Below are 16,785 nucleotides of genomic sequence, written 5' to 3' on the forward strand. Positions count from 1 at the left end.
ACGTAATCACGGCTGCTTTACATCCACCTTACTTTCCATTGATAGCTTCACGTTTCTTTGGTTTTTTTTATTTCACATCACTTGTATTTCTATGACATACAGATAAAATCAGATATCTGTGTAAAAGAGAAATGCACACGTAGCCTGGAGAAGCTTTATTTACTATTACAGAGACGTTTCTTCAGCTTTTTCTTCTGTGTGCAGAATAACAAGCGGGTAATTTCTTTTGGAAAAACAATGCGCACATCTTTTTGATATATATAGATTTAATTTTTTTTAAACTGGAAAACTTTAAAGAACAACTTGAGCCAATTTGAAAACAACGACTAATTTTAATATTGGTAGGTGCATGCTAACCTCAAACCTTGTTAGCTGCAACAAGTTTGCATCTGTTAGGTTAGCAGGTTTACTTTGTTATTAGAAAGTGGTGATAGCTCCTGAAGATGTGGGGACCATGTTGTAACAAATAATGGTATTTTTTCCTACATGCAGTAAAACAACTAAATGAAAATCACAGTCAAGTGTAATGAGTTATTCTTGATGCTAGAAGTGCTCTCTTGCTCTTGCTTCCAGTTCTGTGTATCATTGAGATGTTGCACACCTTCACATTCCCACATGATGTTTATATACAGATTACACACACACTGAACTGTATATGGTCAATGAGAACACAAACGTTATGGTACTGTGTACATAAGAAGCGCCTTCGGGTGCAAATCCTATTTGGACTTAAAATGCATACATCTACATGTAGACTTGGGGAGGGGGAGTCCTCGCAGATGTGGCTTGGCTAAATCGGGATGCCTGAAAATCATCTGTGAAAAAGCTGTTTTCAAGCAATCTCAGTGGATTTCAGAGTGATTTAAGCCTGAGCTTAGGCGTGGGCCTCTGCAGGGCTTTGATGCTTTTGCTCTGAAGTGATTCCAGTGTTCATGTTTCCTCTGTGTTAGCAGCCATGGCCCTCAAAACAAGGCTGTTTCGATCTCCAGCGTTTGGCAGTCCAAGGCAGGGTTTCTCTTGAGATTTCTTCACAGTTCATTCTTATGTTGACTCTTAGAAGCTTCAGACTGATGCTTTACAGTGACACGCTTCACAGTTAAACATTATGTTATGTGGATCCTCACCTTCCACCAACAATCTTTCTGTGCCTTGTTAAAGGAAATGTCATTTCACGTACTCCAGGCTGCTGTGCGGCTTTCTGGATGACGATGCTTACCTTTTGAATCATATAGGAATATGTTTTTTGTATTTTTTTTTAAAAAAAGAAAGAAAGAAAGAAAGAAAGAAAAAAGAAAAAAAGCATGTGTTGCAATGGTTCAAATAAATCCACTCTATTTGACTCCCAACAAATGTATTATAAAAAATCTAAATACAGAGAGAGAGAGAAATGCTTTGGATAAAGATTACACTCAAATCAACCCACAACAGCATAAACAGGAAGGAGGCAAAAGCAACAGCTTCCAGCATTTATTCATATATTTAATTTATTTGGTCTGGGTAACTTTACCGTCTTTATTGTGTGTATTTATGGACAGTTGTGATATTTTAATGCTTTTCTATAATGCACCTGTTAGAAATAAAAAGGTTTAAATATAATAAAAACACTGGACAAAACAAATGTAATCATTTAACCATATAAAGCCGTAATAATGCCAAACCATTAAAGACAATTTGTCTTCAAGTACATAAAAATGTCAGTTATAAAATTTCTTCGAGTTCTTTTGAGGGTAAATTTTAAATTGTGTTCACGTTGACATCGACATCATCTTTGTAACATTCGTGGATGGCCAGCGACCCAGAAGACACTGAATCCTTTGGTCCTTATATTTCCCCTCTCTGAGTCCCTCTAATTTAAACAGCGTTTCTTCTGCTTTGCCACATAACAAATATCCCTCTGAAATGCCTCACCTCCCCATTTACAGAATGTTACCTTTATGATTGCATCATCCTAAATGTAAAAATAAATAAATGAATATTAATATTAATAATAATAAAATGTGTTCCGGGGACTTGGCCTGGCATTCACTGGACATCACTTTGAACTGCAACACCCCATAGTGGATCTTTGTACTATCCACATTTAAAGCAGACTGGCTAAAGGAGCAGATGACCACACCAAGTGTCACTTCTGTCAGCTAAGAACAGGAAAATGAGGCTACAGTTCACACAGGTTTACCAAAACTGGACAACAGAAGATTGAGACTCCTCCAACCAGCCAACATTTCTTCAGTTCTGCTGAAACATTCAGATAGCAGTATCAGAATTTGGTGTAAACATCCCAAAAGTATGGATCCATGCAGCCATATAAAGCAGTTCAGGCCAGTAGTGGTGTAATGATGTGGAGGATATTTTCTTGGCACACTCTGAAACCCTGAATTTCACATTCTTCAAATGCCACAGCCCACCTGAGTATTGTTGTTGACCATGTTTATTCCTTTATGTGTATCCAACTTCTGATGGCCACTTCCAGAAGGATAAAACGCCATGTCACAAAGCTCATATCACTTCAAACTGGTTTCTTTAACATGACCTCCAAAGTCACCAGATCTCAGTCCAATAAAGCAAATTTGGGGTGTTATGCCATGGCAGACTTGTATCACGGATATGCAGCAACTGTGTGATCCAGTCACACCAATGTGGAACAAAATCTCTGAGGGAGCTTGTTGAATCTATGTAATGAAGCATTACAGCAGATCTGAGCAACTCTGAGCACAGAGATGTTAATGACAATCAGCCCGATGTGTAGAAGTTGAATGTTTACTACACTTGCGACACCTACCAAAACTTCACAATGATGCTGGAGAAATAGTGACAAAAGCCAGCACCATCGTCTTCGGGGACCATTAAAATCTTGCCTGAAGAAAAAGTTTCAGGCAACTCGTTTAACAGTTCACAAAACATTTTTTGTAATGACATTTTTTTCTAGTGTGACATTTAGCCATTTTACACACAGCTAGCTGCTTTTGGGTTTGATCAAATCATGTAAAACAGCCAATTTGTCAAAACTACTTTGTGCTCTGGGGCATTTTTCATAATTATCTGACATTTAGGCACTTCATTTAAAAACAATGATTTGCTTTCTACACCAGTGAAAAAAGCTGCAACCCTGAAATTTTACTAAATGGTAAACCTTGGAACTCTTCTTCCACGCGTCCTACCACATTAGCAGAGCTTTAAATGTTTTTGCAGACAGATTTTAAGACAGACTGTGCGCTTTGTGATAATTGACTGTTTTTTCATTCAGCAATTTCCTTTTTTCCCTCGCTGTCCTATTACAAGGACATGCCCTCCACGGAGAATAGTACGATGCATGCAGTATCAAGCAGGAAAAAAAAAAATAAATGCTTCAGCTCTACATCCACATATTGGCCTTGTGAACAACACTAGCTACAAAAGACAATATTTGGTTAATCCTTGCTGAAGATGATGTACCTGGCCTTTCCTATTAGTGTTCAGATTTTAAAAAACGCAGCACAAACACCATCTCAGGGACAGATAAGTGCTGCCTCCTAGCTACAATCAAAGTTGTAAGAGTGCATGTAAGTGGCCATCAGTTTTAAAGTTTTGCTTGTCTGGAGGCTAGGATTCGCCTCTCCTGCCCCTCTAACACCACATATGGGATAAAACCCAGTCTGGACCTAGAGTAGCCTCAGGAAAGGAAGAAGGCGGTGCTTGGCAGCTCACAGCTGATCCTCACAGATACTCTGGCTTCACTGGCTGTACCTAATGACCGCCGTCTATTCTGGGATTAACAGGCAGTATTGTGACGGGATAGAAAGGCGTCTCAAAGTGACAATAAGTGAGAAAATCCAATAATAACTATAAAAGCAGCAGCCGACACCAATGGGAGGCCATGATGCAACACCGCTAATAGAACAGAGAGGAGTGGGAGTCCAGCTGAGAGGAACATGACTTAAGGGCTTCATGCGTTGCTGTCAAGAACACAGAAAACTCAGAGTCCTTTCATGTCTGAAACTACTTCAATCACCAGAAAAACTTCATATATGGATCTATAATAAAACATATATGTACAGTTCCTCCTAGAGTGAACCCTTTATATTGTTGCTGCACCTTCATTTTTTTCTATTCCACATGAATTATTCCATTATTAAGACCTCTATATCTCCACATTTATATAAAACATGCCAAAACAATGTATTTCATATTTAAAACAAGTCAGTTCCGATCCCCATCATATGTACACACACACACACACACACACACTTTACAGCTATTGAGATCTTAAACTGACAAAAAAATGTAATAAATAAACACAGTAAGCACAGAATGTACCTTTGGGGAAAATCGTGTTTCTTTTATTTCCATTTCAACATCTTCTTTAGCACCAAGTGATCTGACCAAATGCAAAATGTAGTGTTGTATTTATTTTACTTGACGGCTACAGGCAGGCTGTTAAAGGAAACTGAAAGATGTTTATCCTTTGAGGAGCATCACGGCACTGAAAACAGATTCTAAGATGAGGTAAAACTTCATTTTTGTTAGCATGAGAAGTCAACACAGTCAGCTTATTGGATCCCCTGGATAGTGATAAACACAGGCTTTCTTTACTGGTTACCTTTCAGAACACAAGTTGGGTTTTGATCTTTGAAGTGAAAAAGTTACCTTTTACACACTGAATCAGAAATAAGTCTAGAATCTTTCTAATGCGTCACCAGCAAACGTTTCAAAGCGCTCTCATGTTGCAGGTTCAGGGCATTCTTCTTTGTAACTCGAACTGTTTCATGGTGGAGCTTCAAGTCCTTCAAGGATGCTCCTGTGATGTTTCATAGCAAAATAAATGACTTGATGGTATCTGAGCCTTTAAAGTCTTTGATTTTATTTTCGCGCAATACCATTACAAATATGTTTCAAGGTCATATACTCTGCACAGATTTCAGTTTACAGCATCACAAACAATGATTTTCTTCACACTGAAGAAAAGTTTGCATCATTAAAAATCAGTTGGGGGGCTTGAAAGGTTTAGGTCTGCATGTGAGAAACACCAAGTGCTGTTACACTGTAACAAAGATGAATGTCTGAAATCAAGGTACAGATCTCAGGTTCTTAATACTTAAGACTAGGGATGGGTATCGTTTAGGTTTTATCCGATACCGGTGCCAAACCGGTACTTTTGAAACGGTGCTGGTGCTTAAACGGTGCTCAAACCGGTGCTTAAAGAATGGAGAACACAAAATTGGTCCAAAAACCTCTCATGTTCAGCTGTTTTTTTTGTAAAAAGATAACAATGTTAGCCTTTTCTGCAGCTATAGGGCATATATGGTATCACTCTTGGCTGGAAGCAGTGCTTAAACAATGGAAAAAACACAAACTTTGTCCAAAAACCTCTCATGTTTAACTGTTTTCCACTTTTTCTTTGGTCATTTTAGCCTTTTTGGCCAGGGTGAAGGGAGTATCTGCCATCAAACAAGAAGACAGCCGCATGTAACTACGACGGTGTTTGCTAGTTCACCTTACATGCATTAATGTAATAACGTGGTTAGCCTACTCAACGTTAATTACACACGAACAATATGAAGCTACTCACGCAGAGGAGAACGGCTGCTGCTGCCATCATCATCCGTCATCATTTCTGCTACGCTGACAGGGCTAGGGGCCAGGACTCTACTCTTCGGGTTTTTGGGGGATGTTGCTAACGCCGGGTCCGATAACAGGCACCACACCCGCAGTAGATGTGCACGGTGTGAGGTCTCGCAGCAAGCTATCAAACACGGCGCATTTTCGGCTTAAAAAAACGCGCTATGCGTCGCCAGGTGTTTCATCAGATTTGAGGTGTTACCTCCTTTGACAGTATCACAGTATCAGCTTAAAGCACTTGTTGCAGGCTGCTGAGTTTGCATCTTTTGCTGTGAAGTACAGCCAGACTTTTGATTGCTTGGCCTTGGGCATTTTTAATCTGTAGCTCTGCTCTAAAAGAACGTACGTACCTGGCCCCGCCTACTATCCTCGGAAACGTAAAATGATTGGCTAGAATTGGCTCAGGAAAAAAAAAAGCACCGAAATAAAGCACCGAAATGTGCGCTGCTTTTCGGTCTGGTTACTACCGTTTATGTCAGAACTGGTGCCATCATGGCACCGGACACCGGTACCCATCCCTACTTAGGACAATATAAAACACATCATTATTCACTTACTGGTTTTTACTGTGATTTCAGACCATAATATTTACTCCACCCTGGAAATCAAGATGGACGGATATTAAATACTGCGGATTCACCCCAGTTCAGGAGCCACAGCGGGCTGCATTAACATTCCCCCATCTCTCAAGGTGGGCTCCGCTTAGGAGTCGACTCATCTGCTCTGCCTGTGATCAGCTCCAACTGCCTCGGACACATTGCTGAAACCCTGATCTCTGTGGAAGTAGACACAGCAGTGTAGGTTATAAGTATGTGTCCTGAGAAGCAAAAAGACAAATCAACTGATGCACCGGAATAAACTGATGGAAGCCTGTGCTCCAAATTTGTATCCTGTAATAACTTATTTGATAAGATTTTAGGCACAGCTGTTTCCATGCCAACAAAGGTACTGATTAAACTGAGGAGTGATACAGTCTGGTTAAATGGTTGCTGTATGTATGTACGAAAGTTCTTCTGAAAATGCAATGAATGGGGCTGGTGATTGCTGCTGTCTCAGACTATAAACAATCATATATAAATAAGGATCCTCCGACCTAGCAGGTAAATATCAGTATTAGCCCACATCAGCCTGGCTGACCGATAGTGGAGTAGTTAGTGGGCAAAAAAAGATGTCATCTAATGGCTGCTGTATGTCTGTTATCATGTTAACATGCATTTACACTGGCTTTAAAGAAAGGGGGATAAAACACACAGGGAGGAGTGAACGATAAATTATCGCCAAACTCTTGGCTAAAGAGTTTAAACCTTCAGCAAAACTTATAGTATGAATAAAAGCTTTATTGGTGTTAATACAGAACACACCGTTTGTGTTTCTTCATACTACAAGTGTTTCTGGAGCTTTAACATCTTCAGATTCTTTATTTTTCCTTCTGTGCTCACCTTCAAACTAAGTGAAGTTGTACCTGAAGCCTCTATTCTGTTTCTACAAGCATCAGCCCAGAAAGTCACAATTCTTGTGTCCCTACACTAAAATTGAAATTTATAAGCAGTAGGAAGAACATCCAATAGTTCTAAGAAAAATGTGTCCTAAACAAGAACAACTCTTAAAGTAGAGAACTCGGCCCTAATGGTTATTTTCATACTCACTTAAGAAGCTGTTCCAGTTCTCGTTTTATCTTTATCACTACAGGTGGACCCTGATAGGTCAAAGCAGTGTAGAGCTGAACCAATGATGCACCAGCACGGATCTTATCCATCGCATCCTGCCCACTAGCAACACCACCAATCCCAATAATTGGTATTTTACCTGCAATAATAACAACATACAGGAAATTTACTTTATATGCACAGTCGATACTGAGGGAGATGGAGATGGATATAACTCCGTACCTTTGGTGAGGTTGTACATCTCTCTGACAGTCCTAGTAGAGAGGTCTCTGAGAGGTTCTCCACTCAGCCCTCCAACCTCAGACTTACTTGGGTCCTGAAGTGTCTCTGGCCTTGACACAGTGGTGTTAGACACCATTAAACCATCCACTCCCAGCTGGAAACACAGAGCATAAGCGGAGATAGAAAGTAGGTGTCACAGGTGGCAGCACCTACAGCAGCAGAGCTGATGTATGTATGCGAGTGATCTCTGATGTGAAATACTCAGTGACAAACAAAGAGACAAAGTGTGATTTGCTTTCTGTTCCGTCCTCAATGTCACATCTACTAAAGTGCAACTCCTCACCGCTCCAATGAGCACAAAAACCTACTGAAGTAGTGACAAGGTTACCCGAGCACAGATGAGGAAGGGAGCCATGTGAAGCTTTATGCAGGGTTAAGGCTGTTTTTTTAGATAAAGCATGTTTTACTTTAGACATAACAATGATTCCCACCTCAGTGACGACATCAGCAATGTCTTGTTTGTCTTGGGCAGTCAGGTCAGGAGCGATCTTCACCAGGACGGGAGGTTTACGCTCTTCCTGCAGGGCGTCACGTTCCTTCAGCACCTGAGCAGATAGTGCAAGTGTCAGGTGATGAGGTGGAGAGACTGGAAACTAGTTAGAAAGATGGTTTACTGCGGCATAAGATCCAAAGCCTTGGAAATAGGAAGGGCTAAAAATACAGCCTCTGGGTTCAAGAACTGGTGTACAGAAAAGACACTTTGGAGCAACAGATTTTATTACATTCAATACCTAACATATACCCATCAAATCCACTTGAATACCTTTCTGATTGTTTTCAGTCAACCTAATGGAGAGTTTATAAAAATGCCTTTTTAAAAATTCCATTATTACCATTATTAAAATTCCATTATTACCCATCACTAATCTGATCCCAATCTGAACCAGTGAAGCCAATGAGTACTCAAATTTGGTGCTGATGGGGCATGAAGCTTTTATCACAGATGTCGCAGTTCTGTGACATTCATTAACCCTGTCCTTGACTTATTTTCCCCTTTTGCTGCAAGGGAAAACAGCATTTGCTTCTCACTGGAGGGGGTGGAGGTGGAGGAGGGTGGTGGTGGGTGTGGGGGGGAATACTACAGCTGGGGAAGCTGTAGAAGTTAAAGCAAAACCAACACGGGAGAAATACTATCAATTATACAAATATCAGCTAAACAAATCACTGTTGAAAGCATTTTTCAGTACACAAAGGCAAAATTGTCACAGGTCAGATTCAAAGCATCGTCTTCAAGTTACAAAAAACTACAAACTGTTACATTAAAAGAGCAGCACATAGGACTTAGTGGCATCTAGCAGTGAGGTTGTGATAGACAGGTTATGTTGAAGAATGAAGGTGATCATACCAAATTATCAACTTCAGGCTTGTTAGAAGTGCTTCTTAGAAATTTTGCTGTCTTATAAACTGTATTACATGGCATGCTTCCATTAATCACTGCACCAATATGCCAGTGAAGATTTGTTTGTGCTTCTCAGTGTTTGTAATCAAATTATCATTTCTGTAGTCCTACTGTGTGCAGAAGCTGGCGAAGCTCAGCCTTGCCCTGTAGATCCCGGAGACCTGGTGTATTAGGGCTGCTAACGTTGACCACCAGGTAGTCAGCCAGCGGGCCCAGCACTTTCACGCCCTCCAGATAATCTGCCCCTGCGTCCCGTGAAAGCTTGTTCTTCCCCAGGTTGATGCCGAGGGGAAGGCCAGCTATAAACAAATATGCGCACACACACAAACAGGAAAGTTCAGAAAACACAGACACAGGTTGCATCATCAGGCACATGACTCAACTGGGGCACATGCTGCTGACGTGCTAAATGAGCCTTAAGTAAGTATGCAGGCGTGATTAAAATACGAGATGAGGACAGGTCAAGATCATTAAAAATATATTTAACCTTATACATAATTTAATGCTGACATCCCACATCACAAGCCACCAAAAAAACAAAACTATGTAAGATCTAAATGAAAGTGAACTATGTAATCTCTGGTGCCTCATTTGCCACATTTACAGTACTTCAGAGAATACAAAGAGGATCTGCTAACCTTTACTTCGCCCTTGCTGTGTTTCTTCTCTGGCCTTCAGCCTCATGTGTACTTCTGCCAAACCACAGCTGTTGAATCCATATCTACACACAGAGGGGGGTAAATAAACCTGTTAAAACACTGGCTTAAACTCAATGCACGTACCAACAGACAAACGGAAGCTTAAAATCATGTCTGTCCAGACAGGCACACCCTGTTTAGTAACGACTTTGAAAGAACGTAATTAACTGACCAAATGTCAAATACGATAAAAAAAAAACAAAAAACAAAAAACTATAGGTTCGTTATGGCACATAATTTTGTGCAAGACACTATGATGTGACAGTCAAGTTGACCTTTGACCTTTCTGCATCATATTAAACACCTTTGTGAAATCATGAGTGCATGAAATCTGTACCTACGTAAGAAAAACCTGTAATCATCTCAGAAACATGTAATTTAATGCAAAAAAATCCAGTGATCAATTACTAATGCTTGTTTGTTGTGTATGCTCAGACCTGCAAACATCCAGTGCCAGTATCAGTATAACTAATATCTGGGCTTACTTTTTGACATCATTCTACCTTTGTAGTATCTTCTACAAGCAAACATCCTCTGCTTCCAGATTAGACTGGCAACTGCACTTAAGGATATGAACAGCAGATGTGGAAAAAGTACCGACTTACTTCACTTAAGTAGATGTAAAGTTAGCATTCAGTGAATTCATGTAAGCATCCTCATTGTAAATGCAATCTGCTATGTAACCTAAATCTAAGCATGAGCACCACTGTGGACCCGTCCAACACAGAGCTTTACTGTGAATTCACCAAATTACTGCAAAACACATCAGGAATGGCAACAAATAGAACTTAACAGTTCTACAAAGATATTCATCCATTCATTTTCTTCCACCTATCCAAATCAGGATTGTTTTCCCATAGAGGAAGAGGCGGGGTGCACCCTGGACAGATTGGTAGTCTGTCACAGGGCTAACACAAAGAGACAGACTACCATTTGCACTTATGGGCGATTTAGAAAAACCATCGCGCCACCATGCTGCCCTTAACAATGTTTTAACAGGCAAAAAAGAGTGAACTGATTATAGAGCACATAAAACAATGCAGAGTCATGAGAAAATTTGAAAATTGTAAAACCCCTTCATAAATCCTGTCGATTACAGACTATTTACTACTAAAGATAAGGTTATTAGACATAAAACACACACAGAACAACCAACAATCACTTTTTGGCAATAAATGGGCCTGTTACTTTCAGCTAGGTATATCAACCTAAAGACATACAACAACCCTTTTAAAGCACCAACAGTGGTGCAGCACGTCCAACCTCACCTGTTGATTATTGCATTATCTGCAGTGAGGCGAAACACGCGTGGCTTCGGGTTCCCCTCCTGAGGTTTGGGAGTAACTGTCCCCACCTCAACAAAGCCAAAGCCCAGTTTGTACAAGCCATCAACGGCTTCTCCGTGCTTGTCGAAGCCGGCCGCAATCCCAATCGGGTTTTTGAACCTTAACCCAAGGACGCTGACTTCCTGCAGACAAACAGAACAAAGTCTTAAACGAATCCAGGAACATGTGCAACCCACTAAGGAGACAGCACTGTGACATGCTTACCAATGATGCAGGGTCCTGGTAGCGGTTCAGAGGTACCAGACCCAAACCTATCATCTTCACTGCCAGCACATGGGCTGTCTCAGGCCCCACAATCCTCTGCAGCAGGGGCATCAGCTGGTTGGCATAGAAACGCTCATCTCCAGTCGCAGTGAGGTAGGATGCAAACAGGAGGCTACCTGAGCTGATGACCTTCACGGCTTCTTTTAACTTTTTCTGTTGAACAGAGGGTGAAAACATCATGTGACCAGACTGCTAAGAGTTCAATAAGATAACTCACTCTGTTTACAGTGACACAATCTGGGGTTGAATAAACAGACACAATACAAATAAAGGTATGTGTGGTATCTAACACATACCTCACTCATGTGTGTTTTAATACAAAATGCATTTAAAATGGACAAAAAATAAAGTATTATTAGTAAACAATAACTAGTTTTGCTTTTTGGTCTACGAGGCCAGGTTTGGACCCTGTCAGTAGTAGATGGAAGATACGCATTAAAAAACTTAAACAGCAGACTTTGTTTAGCTTTCTTAGAGTAAATGCAAATAAACCCAATAACAACTCATTCATTGCATGCCTGTGTTTACGCGGTAAAACGAGAAGAGACGACCTGTAGTGTTTTACAGTAATATTACTTTCCAGGCAGAGAAAACGAGCTAGCAAACAGGAGCACAAGTATCGCTGCGACACTTCAAAACACTGCCAGACAAACGCTGTTGTCCACGGTCTCTGATGTTACCTTCAGTCCCGCCATAGACGCAGTTCTGCCTTGGCATTAAAGGGCATTGAATGTATTTCCTAACATGTTACGAAACCCACGCGGTGTTAGCTTCCGACACATCATCTCGCGATATTTCAATCGTGGGCGGGCGGACGGTGACATTCTCAGATACCACGGGTGATTAGAGTTGACATGCATTACACGCGTATGTGTGTATTAGATATAACATAGTTTTGTTTTTTGCAATTATTTTTTATTCAGTAGCTACTATTTTTTATTCAGTCTAGTGTCAGTTGGTTTCCAGAGTGGATTTTCTCATTTCAGTTTAGTTTTTATTGTTGTGAAAAAGTTTAGTATTAGTTTTTTAATCTTTTTAGATTTTTATGCTTTATTATTGCATGGAGGGCATATGCTGGGGACAAGATTTAGGAAAAGCAGTACAATAAAAACACAGAAACTTATTGAAAGTAGTTCACGTCTGTTGTACACAAAGTCTTAATAAACATGCTCATCAAAGCGTCATTAGGTGTATTGTACTAAAATTGTTACCAGACTAACAAGAAATAAAACTCAGGATATTTCCTCATTGTAATTTAATTTAATTTAATTTAATTTTAGTTTTCCAAATTCACAAAATTGTTTCGATTTTATTTATTTTTTTCAAAAGTCTAATTTTCCTTTTTATTTAATTAACTATTTTTTTTTTTAGCTTTTTTGTTTAGTATTAGTTAACTATAATGCCTTAGACAGGGAATTTAAGAAGAGAGACCTGATTAAGTATTAACCTCTTAACGCCTAGTGTATCATATTTAATGCATACAGTTTTTGTCAGACTTCTACACCATCAGTGTGATTTTTTTTTCCACTGAAAAAACACTAAATAAATTGCACAAAGTCCTCAGGAACTTCTACAGATGTACACTGTTCAGGAAAGCATGTGGTAAAAAAAAAAAAACTGCACAGTAAATCACTTTACAGTAGCAGGGTTGTTAAGACAATACACACCCACAACACAGCCTGTTCACACACTTGCCCTCAGGTAAACTGTACAGGAGGCTGAAATCAAGGACTAAAAGATTCTCAAATAGCTGCTACCCACAGGCCATCAGAATATGTCAGCACAACCCTCTCCCACCCCATCACTACTGTTCACTATTACTGTAATTATTATATTCTGCTGTTGCAAACTGGGACAGATATATTTCCAAACTTGCTCAAGGCATTTCTTTAAACTCATTTAATTCTTTTGCATATTTATTACTTGTACTTTCCTTTGTAAATTTCTTGTATCTTTATTGTTATTTTATTATAATGCTATAATTGTTTTGTGTGAAGGGAGACTGACAAAATAAGAATTTCACTGTACATTGTAAACCATTGTGTTTATCTCCACTGTGCACATGACAATGAAACTTCATAGCTTCTAATAACAACAGGGCAATACTGAACAACAGTAGACTACAGGGATCATAATAATGGACAGCTAAAGCAAAAAGAAGACAAAGAAACAAAAGAAAATCCATCTTAAAAGAATGCAAATGACTAATAAGAAGATGCTTCTCACAAAAAGTCAACATGAAGGCAGGCAAGAGTTGATTCAAGAATCATATTTGGGGGGAAATGTCATTGTAATGGAATAAATTGTTTGTACTGTTAACTGCAAATCAAACACCGGATTCGTCCTTGCTCTTAGAAGGTCAGCCTGAGTGGCCTTTAATGACGCCCAGTGATTCAGTTTGCATCTTGTTTGAGTGTCTTGGGAGATTTTCCTAATGTATTAAGAACATATGCAGGGTTTCTCTGGAGAAAGCTCTCTGATTTTCATGTGATGGATTGAAGTGACCTTGCTCAGTATCTATTCCAACCACAGTTAGAGCAGCACTAAGCGCTCATGCTCTCCACAGAACAATAACAATGGATACGGTACTCCGGACCGCTGTCTTTGTGTGGATTTCAGCTGGATTTCTGTGTGTAGCTGGAAGAACCGAGAACTGTCCAAGAAACAACTTCACGGCAAAGTGTGAATTTGTTTTCAGAAATGTATGTTTCGAGTTTGTTGGAGAACCGAAAACCTATTCCCAGGCTGGGAGCAGCTGTGAAAAGCAAGGAGGAGAGCTCCTGAAGGGGATGAACAACCCAACCAAAATCTTCTTGGACAACATAACCCGAGACTGGAACACCAACTTCAATCACACATGGTGGCTTGAAAAGACGGTTGGAAGGGATAACTGGAAATCCACCAATAGTGAGTGAAATACACAAACACAACATGCATTTTGGTGCAGTAATTTTATTTTCTGTTGCACAGGTTACTGTGTTTTTGTGCCCTGTGAGTTTTCAAGTGAAGACATGTCTGAAAGAGCATGACAGACTTTGGAAGAAAAAAAGAAAAGAAAAAAGTACTTATTGGCTGTTTGATTTGATCCCTCACCAGTGTTTTGTTTTTTGGGGTTGTTGTTTTTTGGGGTTTTTTTATTAGCAACCCCCCTGGTTGCTAATGGTTTAATCGTAATAGTTTTGTTGGCAAGCAATAAGCTACTGAAAGTCGATCGCCACTTTAGCTCAGTGTGTCCTTCTCTCTCTCACTCAACTTTCCTGTCTGTCTTCACTGCTCCAATATCTAAAAAAGGCTAAATGCCATAAAAATAATCTTAAAAAAAGACACTGAAAAACTGCCATTTTCAAATCAACCCAGACCTGAAAGTAAGCTCAGGTCACGATATCGTTAAGAACAAAAGATTATACATTACAATAAATTGACATGAACATAAGTGAGGTTGATGACGTTTGTGTGCTGAGAAAAGGCTGGGTTTCATTTGAATTTTTGTCATGTCACTACCAGGAGAAATTGAATTTAAATATTTTTGAATATTTTCCCTTGGGGTGTGTAAATGTTTTGTTTTGTTTTGTTTTGTTTTGCTTTGCTTTTTAAAGAAAATTCATGTCATAAAATAAGACAAACTTGCAGATCACAATAAATAAATTACCCAATAAGATTTCCAACAGCCCTACTTTGGAGGGTGAGACGAGTCAGGCTTGGTAGACCCCGAATGAAGCTCGAAGAGCTAACCGCGGGTCTTCTGTAGAGGGTTCGAGGATAGCCTGGTTGCATATTGTCTAGCTGTGGGAGAGCGCATATTCTTTTGTCTAGAAGTGGGAGTAGATGTAGGAACAAGGAATGAAGGTATAAGGAAATCTCTGTGAAAAGAAACCCTTCAAAACTAAATGAACACCTGCGCTCATAACTCTCCTCCTTGATTATATGTTTTATACTTTACACCCGTGTCTCCTGAATATGGAAATTGTTTTCCACATCTGTAACAAAGAACACTTTTTGTGATCCATATGTTAAAATTTCAGGTTATTATCTCAAAATTTATACATACTACCACAAACTTCGAGAAAACAGCTTGAAATTTCAAGTTATTAGGTCAAAATGTTTAGATAATAATACAAAATTTTAACTTATGGTGGCAGAAATAAGTTTCCGTACCTGAAGGATTATCTCTACGATGAGGAAATGTTTGCCTCACAAGATTCCCACAACACTACCAGGATCAAAAAGGAAAATCTGCTCCATCCACCTGTGTTATTATCACTCAAATGTGTGTATTCAATCACACAAAGCAAGAAATGACAAAACATTACACATGGCTTCATGTGGCTTCTGGGATCATCTGTTTACATTTTACCTATAGATTATTGATTTGTAAATAATTGTCACATGTATTGACAGTTGCAGCCCTGTTGGTTGTTGTCTCGTTGTTAAACCTTTGTCTCAAAATCTAACTTTTCCTCATTTCATTTGTTTTCAACAGAAAACACCTCATGCATATACATGAAGCTGAATCCTCTCCAGCTCCTAACGTCTGACTGTAAAAAGAAAAGAGGCTTCCTCTGCACCCACAGTACGTGAAGCTTTCTGATCCGAGCTTTAACCTCATCAGATTTGTTTTCATTCTTCGTTTCTGCTATTTCATTCATAACATAACTTCTTGTTTTAAAGGTTTACAGTCTCCATCAAACACAAAGGTAAGACAAATACATTCCACAGGCAGTAATAAGCCACGCAACCCTCCAAGACTCAGCTTTCATATTGTCCACCTTGTTTATGTTTCCTTTGTAGTGTACTGAAATTTCCAGCCATGCAACCAGACATCGTAAGTTAGAATGAAACTTTATTGTGTCTTCTTAATAAACACTCTAAATGGCATAAATCTAGTGTTGTATAGCTTTGTCTCTGTCTTTTTCTTTTCTTTTTTTTTACTGGACCTTGTTAAACCTCACATACACTTTGATTCTAGGGCACAAAAGGGGTCTACCTTCAAACCTTCCTGGTTTAATGTCAAATTTGAATATCTTAAACATTAACATATTTCTCCAGGTGAGACAAATCCTTTTACATATCAACATGTTTTTTCATAAATTATGAGGAGCTTTGAATTGGAAATATTTTTTTTATAAAAATACCCCAGAGTTAAAAGCTGTCCCTTTTTCCTGAGACAGAATGCAGACAGTGTACTACAAACGATGGAAGTGACACCAGGGGAACCGACAGATAGCAACAGGGTGAGTACCTTTATTTAGGAAAGCCAGTGAGAACACTTTCATCATTACTGTTTTATTCTCATGTTTTTATATTTGTGCTGTGCTAAATTCTCCCTTATTTTTCTTCCAAAAGCAAGCATTTGTGACAAATTTGTTGGCAAATGTTAAGTTACTGAATGTCTCATTTGCCTTGAACAACACCAAGACTCTCAATCACATCATTAACTGCAGCAGTGCCATCCTGAGTCTGTCACTGAAAAACTGCGATCTTAAAAACAACCAAAACAATCAAGTAAGTTAGAGTAACTACATCACCAGCAACAT

General features: G+C 39.3%; 2 protein-coding genes across 2 annotated transcripts; one reads left to right on the forward strand and one right to left on the reverse strand.

The window, feature by feature from the left end:
- Window positions 1-5,999: 5,999 nt before the first annotated feature.
- On the reverse strand, window positions 6,000-12,041 carry dhodh (dihydroorotate dehydrogenase). The gene is made up of 9 exons (XM_031744887.2): window positions 11,932-12,041; window positions 11,192-11,404; window positions 10,910-11,109; window positions 9,582-9,664; window positions 9,055-9,242; window positions 7,976-8,089; window positions 7,485-7,638; window positions 7,242-7,401; window positions 6,000-6,370 (listed from the first exon to the last, which is right to left on the reverse strand). Exons 1-9 carry the CDS (start codon window positions 11,944-11,946, stop codon window positions 6,310-6,312), a joined length of 1,188 nt encoding a protein of 395 aa, XP_031600747.1. The 5' UTR covers window positions 11,947-12,041; the 3' UTR covers window positions 6,000-6,309.
- Window positions 12,042-13,826: 1,785 nt separating this feature from the next.
- On the forward strand, window positions 13,827-16,762 carry LOC120440548. Its single transcript, XM_039613253.1, has 7 exons — window positions 13,827-14,158; window positions 15,732-15,821; window positions 15,920-15,945; window positions 16,040-16,073; window positions 16,218-16,297; window positions 16,420-16,482; window positions 16,595-16,762. Exons 1-7 carry the CDS (start codon window positions 13,828-13,830, stop codon window positions 16,760-16,762), a joined length of 792 nt encoding a protein of 263 aa, XP_039469187.1. The 5' UTR covers window position 13,827.
- Window positions 16,763-16,785: the final 23 nt, after the last annotated feature.

Source organism: Oreochromis aureus, linkage group 1 (assembly GCF_013358895.1).
Source record: "Oreochromis aureus strain Israel breed Guangdong linkage group 1, ZZ_aureus, whole genome shotgun sequence".
Lineage (NCBI taxonomy): Eukaryota > Metazoa > Chordata > Actinopteri > Cichliformes > Cichlidae > Oreochromis > Oreochromis aureus.

Coding starts and splice junctions, on each gene's coding strand:
- dhodh (XM_031744887.2), bottom strand. Junction 11,110..11,191: donor ACCAGGACCCTGCATCATTG/GTAAGCATGTCA, acceptor GTTTGTCTGCAG/GAAGTCAGCGTCCTTGGGTT. Junction 8,090..9,054: donor TTCGCCAGCTTCTGCACACA/GTAGGACTACAG, acceptor CTATCTGCTCAG/GTGCTGAAGGAACGTGACGC.
- LOC120440548 (XM_039613253.1), top strand. CDS start 13,828: ATGGATACGGTACTCCGGACCGCTGTCTTTGTGTGGATTTCAGCTGGA. Junction 14,159..15,731: donor TAACTGGAAATCCACCAATA/GTGAGTGAAATA, acceptor TGTTTTCAACAG/AAAACACCTCATGCATATAC. Junction 15,822..15,919: donor AGGCTTCCTCTGCACCCACA/GTACGTGAAGCT, acceptor CTTGTTTTAAAG/GTTTACAGTCTCCATCAAAC.